General features: G+C 33.8%; 1 protein-coding gene across 1 annotated transcript in view; it reads left to right on the top strand.

Annotated features, from left to right (window-relative positions):
• LOC117120335 overlaps positions 1 to 6891 on the top strand; it is a 23260-nt gene extending 16369 nt beyond the window's left edge. Inside the window, exons 2-4 of the mRNA XM_033265365.1 lie at positions 3316 to 3376; positions 4836 to 5375; positions 6281 to 6891. Coding sequence (XP_033121256.1) covers positions 3349 to 3376; positions 4836 to 5375; positions 6281 to 6396 — 684 coding nt within the window. The 5' untranslated portion in view covers positions 3316 to 3348 and the 3' untranslated portion in view covers positions 6397 to 6891. The remainder of the gene's footprint in view (positions 1 to 3315; positions 3377 to 4835; positions 5376 to 6280) is intronic.
• Positions 6892 to 7685: the final 794 nt, after the last annotated feature.

Raw genomic sequence — 7685 nt, 5'->3', positions numbered from 1 at the left:
GTCTGGTGTTGCCCAAAAACTACGTTTACAATTAGGCCTATTTTGTCATACTTGGTATTGAACTTAATGCACTAGAACGTAAAAACGTAAATTTTTCCCCTTTTGCGGCCCCCTAGCTTCAGTCTAGTTGCTCGCTTCACTCACAAATAACGCACCCTGCGAGTTCTGAAAGCTTCGCTAAATCCCTCCGAGTTCAGCTTGCCCCCTGCGTTTTCGTTTCGACCCCTCCCTTAGATTTTTCACCGTACGCGTCACATCACGACGTATCAACGTTGAATTTCGGTTGTTGAATCGACTGACCTAATTTCAACATTGATTCAACGTCAGTATAAAACGTGGAACCAAAGTCACATTGCGACGTTGTATCGACAAGAATCGACGTTGAATAGGATTTGAATTTAGGTTGCTCAGTGACTAACATAGTTTCGACGTCAGTGTTCAACGTTGAATCAACGCGATGTTGTGTCGACGAACAGAATCAATGTTGAATAGACGTTGAATACCGGTTGTTGAATCAACTGACCTAAATTTAACGTTGATTCAACGTCATTATGCAACGTTAAAACAACGCCACATTGCGACTTTGTATTGACGAACAGAATCGATGTTGAACAGACGTTGAATTCCGGTTGCTGAATCGACTGACCTAATTTTAACGTTGATTCAACGTCAATGTAAAACGTGGAACCAACGTCACATCACGACGTATCAACGACGAGAATTGACGTTGAATTCTGGTTGAATCGACTGACCTAATTTCAACATTGATTCAACGTCCGTGTAAAACGTGGAACCAACATCACCTTACGATGTTGTAATGACGTTGAATTTGGTTGTTCACTGACTGACATATTTTCAACGTCGATTCAACGTCAACTGTTCAACATTGAATCAACGTGAAATTGCGACGTATCTACATCGTAAATCGACGTTGAATAGACGTTGAATTCCGGTTGTTGAGTCGACTGACCTAATTTCAACGTTGATTCAACGTCAGTGTAAAATGTGGAACCAACCATCACGATGTTGTATCAACGATGAGAATCGACGTTGACAAGACGTGAATTTTCGTTGTTGAATGACCTAATTTCAACGTTAATGCAACATTAAGGTTGATCAACGTCCCAACCTGATTTCGACGTCGAACCAACGTCAGTATGTCTGCTGGGAGGATTTCAAACACGCAATAAGACATCAATGAAATAACACTAACCTACACTGAACTACATAATACCGTACATACTATTTAATATTTGTCTAACAAATAAACATTTAGGCTGCTATCATAAATAAATTGCATGTATACTTTTAGACATTATTGTGTGTTAGTCCATGGGTGCAGGCTACCACCACCCAAATAAACGTAATCTGTATTGAATATCAAGTTGTACAACACAAAACATTACATTTATTAATTATTCACTGAAACTTACCTTAGTTTACAACTTCAAGTACAGTTTTACCATTCATTATAAATAAAAATGAATGATAAAACAGAAAATAATGCAGTTACGTCTGCTATAGGGTTCTAGGTATAAATAGGTTTGTCTGTTTGCCCTCCTCACTTTCCCCCCTACCTGAGAAAAAAATAAGGGTGGCAAAGCAAGAAAACTTTTTTTCTGCTTTGTTCTTTACATATAAAAAAATGTGTTAAAAAAACTCTTTTCAAACAGCCCCTTTTTATCATTTATAAAAAAGAAGGGCAAACAAACAATTTATATTTTAGGCATAATAGACCGTCTCAACGGCTATATTGCTTTGATAGAATCCACATTCCCTCTTAACTGAAAAAAAGAAAAATATTAACGAAATCATTGTGCTTGAATTACCTGTAAATAGACATACACCACGGCATAGATGACGACTCCAAACAAGTGGGTGTGGGATAATGCCCATATGGCGCCTCATACATGAGGAAATGGGCCAGATCGTCTTTTGAAAAATGGGCCTAAACGTCTACCCGCCGTTTAGAAAATTGGCCCGAAAGTCTACATCGGTGGGCCCGATCTTCCACACTTGTTGGGGCCGATCGTTTCGTGTGCCCGATCGTCTGTAATTCCCTTACCGGTCACAGTTGGTCTTAAATTAGCACATAATAATATATTTTTTTTAAAGTCACCATCTAACTTAAGATCATAGTTTCATTGGATATATTGCTACTGGGCAGACTTTTCAAATTAGTAAAATGCATTTTGTTGTATGTCATGGAAAAATATTGTAAACTAGATTTGAACTCGTCACTAAAGACGAGTTTGGTGATCCGCCGTACTTTGACCCTTAAAAACATTTTTTTGACCATGATAACGTCATCAAAATGTAAAAAGAAGTCAAATATGTGAAAGGGAATTGTCTCAGCTATAACATACTCAAAGACGATCGATCAAGGATAAGCGAGATACGTTCAAATGCGTATTTTCAAAAATGACGTCATAGCTATGAATCACTTTCTTTGAATTCAGATGCCAATATGATGACGTCACAATGTCCGATCGGCCATTATGATCTATAAAATCATATTTACAACTTATGTGCTTTCAGAATATGTAATAAAAATTGGGGGTCACCTTTCATCCTAAGGAGCTATACTGATTAAAAATAGGCCTGATTTTAGCATATTTTCACTGTATATCGGCACAAATCCGCGCAGATACCTATATTTGATTGCGCACGTACGGCATTGCTATTGGTCATAAGATGACCAAAAAAGAATGGAAATTTGTGAAAACAATGTCAGGAACCCAAACTATGTGAAAAAACATAATTACTAGCTTCTGTACGTGCTGCGCGCATCAAAATGCGCGTGCGTAGTGGAAAAAAGTGATTTTGAACATTTTAAAAATTTGCACGTAATTTGCGTAATGAAGCGCACGCGTGAAATGAAGGTACAGTACATTCAACATTAACCCGAAGTTAATGCTCACTTAATACGATTTTGAAATGGCAATTGGTTAGGCTGATATGATTGATAATGTAAAAACGCAAAATTGCGCGTAGATTACGTCACGTATGACTGGTCACCTTAAAAACCTCACCATGACTATTCCAGGCAAAGCTAAATTAATCGATGACGCGATCTTTTGTGTGTAACTCGTGGCATTATTGAGATATCGTGCGAACAAAAATACGGAGAAATAAAGAAGAATAAGAAAAAAGATGATGATCCTGACAATTACAAGAGGTGATCCGCTGGAGAGCGGATCACCAAAAACAAAGTTGATTAAAGATTGGAATCATACCACTGGACAAGGCAGTACAAGCTTTCATTTCACAATTTCTGTCCTTTCATTGATATGCTTACTGTATGTTAATTTTCAGGAGTTAAAGATTGAAGTAGTAGTGGCTGTACAAATGACAACGAACATGGGAAGAAGTAAAGGTAAACTTGAAAAATATTTCAATATTTTTAAATTTCAGTCCGTGTTAAATTTATCTGAACATTTTTGGATGTATACTCATAGTTACCAACTGTCTCGCATCGTGTTGGACGGTCCTGCATTTCAATGTGATTTTTTATGAAATACGCATTTTGCAGAAACACATGTGTGATCATAAATTTGTCACGTATTTAGCACAAGTCTATGCGTGATAAAAAATTATTACATATTCATGTGTATAAAATGAGAAGAAAATGGTTTTATTGAAACTGTAAAAACGGTCATACAGTAACTTGAGTCATTAGAGAGCTTTCGTTTTCTCGTTCGAGCAGGGTTGGGCGCCAGGAAGAGCTGGCCCACCCATTTGGGAGAAAAAGCACAATTCGTTGGGGAGAAAAAAAAATTATGTGTTTTCTACATATTAGTAGACTTTAAATTTGATTGAATCAGCCTTTGAAATCCCTAAATTGTGAACTTTTTGGTGGATTCCCCCCCTTGACCACTTTCAACACCTTTTAATCGAAGTTTGACTTAAAGCCCACTTTGCTTTCGTTGGGGAAAATTCACGCCCCGTCTGGGCACAACCCCGCCAGGGACCTTCCCCTCCCCCCTCGCAAATCCTGGTGCCACCCTTGCATTCGAGAATCAATTCAACTCAGCCAACCAAGAGCTTAATAAAAGGAGGCGCGTGTGGTCTTGCTCGCTCATTGTCACAACCAGCACTTGATTATGTGATCTCAAACCAGGGTTCCGCCCCTGAACCCCCTTCCACAACCAACTGGTGTAGTCACGCATTCCAAGCCTCCCAAATCATATCTCATAGCTGTATTTATCATTGTGACACTAAAGTTTTATCATATCATATATTATATTAATTTCGGAAATTTCATCCAGTGTTATCTACCATGAAACCTTAAAAAGAAGCCTTTCGCTTTTTTTTTTTTTTTTTTTTTTTTTTTAAAAAAGCCTAAATTATCAAAATTTTGGCAGTCATGGCACACCACTTCTAGTAGTTGAAACCTCTGCATCAAACATGCAACAAATAGCAATCTTTGCCCGTTCTGTAGGCCTAAACATGAAAATTTAAGACACATAGGCAGTTAAATGTTGTTTTCTTTACTAAGATAATGTAAATCAACATTATTGTGGTCATTATAAAGTGGGCTGCTGCTGTTTTGTGGTCAAGAAATTTTAGAAATATAATTATTATCCATTCTGCAATGCAGAACATGTGGCCGTCATTGACTATGACAACCTTAGTTGACATCTCCAAAAATGTAGACAAAAAAAAATGAATGAAGTGATTGTGGCTATTGACATGTCTGCAGCAGATTGGAAATAAAATATAAACTAGTACAACCAAGCATATGAGCCAGACACTGCCATGGGACACAGTACTTTTACCTGTTTCAAAAGGTTGTCTTTTTTCATTATTATGTTTTATTTTTGTTTACATCATAGAATCAACTTTTGCAGAATTGATGTTAGTTGTGTCAAATTGGTATGATGAACGCATACCCATCAGTATGCTGAAAGTATTATTCAGGGACCATATAGACGATACTTTTGCATTATATATTTCTTCTAAGACGATAGACTTAATGAATATGCTGATAACATTTGGAAGTTTGAGTCCAACTGACCTTACTCTCCTCTATGATACTATTATGGCAACAAAGCAATTTGGTCTGGGGCATGAAATTCAAAATAGAATGCCATCATTCCAAATTGCCAAAAATATCAGGAAGAAAGTAATTACAACATTCACACTGCATCGGCAAAGACTTGTAAAGCTGGGAATGGCGCTCACTCCAAGTGATGTACAAAAGCTTTGTCATCTGTATAAGGTCAAACACACAGATAGATGGAGTTTAATCATGGATCTAGAACATAATATGGTCATTTGTGAAGAAAACATGGATACATTCATTGACAAGTTGAAGACACATAATCTACATCAAGCTGTGAAATCTCTAACAGAAGGTTTATTTTTTCTTTTATGTAAATAAAATAATATAAATAAATTCACTATAATGCTTTCCATTTGAAAAATTTGCACTAAAGGCTGTGAACATAAAATATGGAATACAATGAAACATAAAAGATAATTTGAAGAAAAGTTTATTTGAAATTGAGACATGACATCACAAAACCCCTTGCTCTTAAAATCAGTAATTTCATTCTCGCCTTCGTTAGTGGACGGGAAATTCTGACTTTAAGCCCCATTTCCAGCAAAATTTCAGTAAAAGAAAATTTTTTTACAAAAAATGCATATGCATTACTCCATTATTATATATATATTATAAACCATGGAAAAGTATTGGCGTAAATTATAGTTTTACATGAAAGGATTAAAAATAGAGAAATAGAGACCATTACTCATAGGAGATTACCATTTTCTCGACGACTTCTTCATTACTAGACAAATTTGTAGGTTGTAGATCGCATCTTTTGTGTATACGTTACTGTCAATAAAGTGTGCCCTCTCTAATGAGATTAGTTTTTGTACTTTGCATCTGCACACTGGTAAGATGTACCAATCAGCGGTAATTAACTAATTAATGGTAAATTGAATTTTAATTAGACTTCATTACTTAACAAACAATGATATCTATTTACTTTTAACGTTGAGGGAAACCATACACATGCTTTACACCATCTATGAATCAAGATGGGGAAACCTTGAATTTTGAAGAACTTAAAAGTTATTAAAAGACACCTCAGTCCTAGACCATCTAGGAATAAAATTTTTCTTTTGGAGCACCCAACACCCTCCCCCTCCTTTTTCTTTTGGTTTTCTTATGAAAAAACTGGGACCACCACCCCACCCATATGTCAACTCAGATCCACTCTTGAGTCTATATATAGATATTCTACCAGTAATAAAATGTTAAATTAAATTTCAGACATTCCAAACCCATCTTCAAACCCAGGAGAAGCAAGTGGTAAGATAAATTATGTTTGTATTGGTGTAATATTATTTATTACTGTGTCTATTTTACATTTTTTTCAAAACCTGTGAACACAATGAAAAACAGAGGTAATGCACCTAATAAATGTCTAGGATTCGAAACCTGCTAGGTGTAAAAAAAGAGCTAACAACATCACAGTCAATCACACAATTGAATAACAATCAATACTTTATTATTGAAGACAAAATAATGGTTTTTTTTTTAAGTTTTACACTGGACTGCTTCACTAGGCACACTTGAATGTATTTCAGACTTTCCAGAAATGACTCTGTGGGATGGTGCAAAATGTGGTGTGAACAAATTCCTTTTTTAATTCAAAATGTCTTTAGTACAAATATGTTATTGTATTTGAAATGTTTGCAAAATATTAATTATAAGGTAGAATTTCTACCAAGCAAGGGGTAAGATAGATTATGTTTGTATTGGTGTCATGCTACTGTCTATTTTACATTCTTTGGCCTAGTAGATGCAAATGAATAACACACCGGGGAACTTTGCCTGTGTAGTCCAGTCATGTGCAGTACATATACTTTTGACTTTTTCGAATGTCGATCCAAAAGTATGCAGCGCTGATAGATGTTCAATTACAGATATACAGATACATACATACAGATATATTTATATATATATACACTGTATTTATTTATATATTTATATATATATATATATATATTATTTTATATATACTCTATTTATTTATATATTTTTATATTTTTTGTATATTTATATATATATATATATTTATTTGTATATTCATTTATATATATATATGTATATGTTTATATATATATTTATTTATATATTTATATGTTTATATATATATTTATATAAATTATTTTTTATATATTGTTTGTATATTTATTTGTGAATTTATATATATATATATTATATATTAATATGTTCATATATTTATATATATGTATATTTATTTGTATATTTATTTATATATATTAATATGTTCCTATATTTTTTATATATTTTTTATATTTTTGTATATATATATTTATATGTATATATATATATTTATATATTTATTAATATATAAATAAATATGTAAATACATAAATATATATAAATAAATATACAAATAAATATATAAGTGAATATATGAATAATTACAGTATATATAATATAATACAGAATACAGTATATATAAATAAATATATAGATATATATATATACAAATAAATATATTAATATTTATATGTGGAGTTGAATAGCTTGGTGGTTAAGATGCTTGCCTTCCAATCCCAGGGTCCTGGGTTCAATTCCTGCCAGTTGCAGGATTTTTCTCACGACCAAAACAACTCCACTCCCTAAATCTCATATGGAGATTTAG

Source organism: Anneissia japonica, unplaced genomic scaffold (assembly GCF_011630105.1).
Source record: "Anneissia japonica isolate Jap-2015-1 unplaced genomic scaffold, ASM1163010v1 scaffold250_len512249_cov173, whole genome shotgun sequence".
In the NCBI taxonomy this organism is placed as follows: Eukaryota; Metazoa; Echinodermata; class Crinoidea; order Comatulida; family Comatulidae; genus Anneissia; species Anneissia japonica.
Note: the sequence above shows the minus strand (reverse complement) of the source record. Positions and strands in the feature narration are given on the sequence as shown.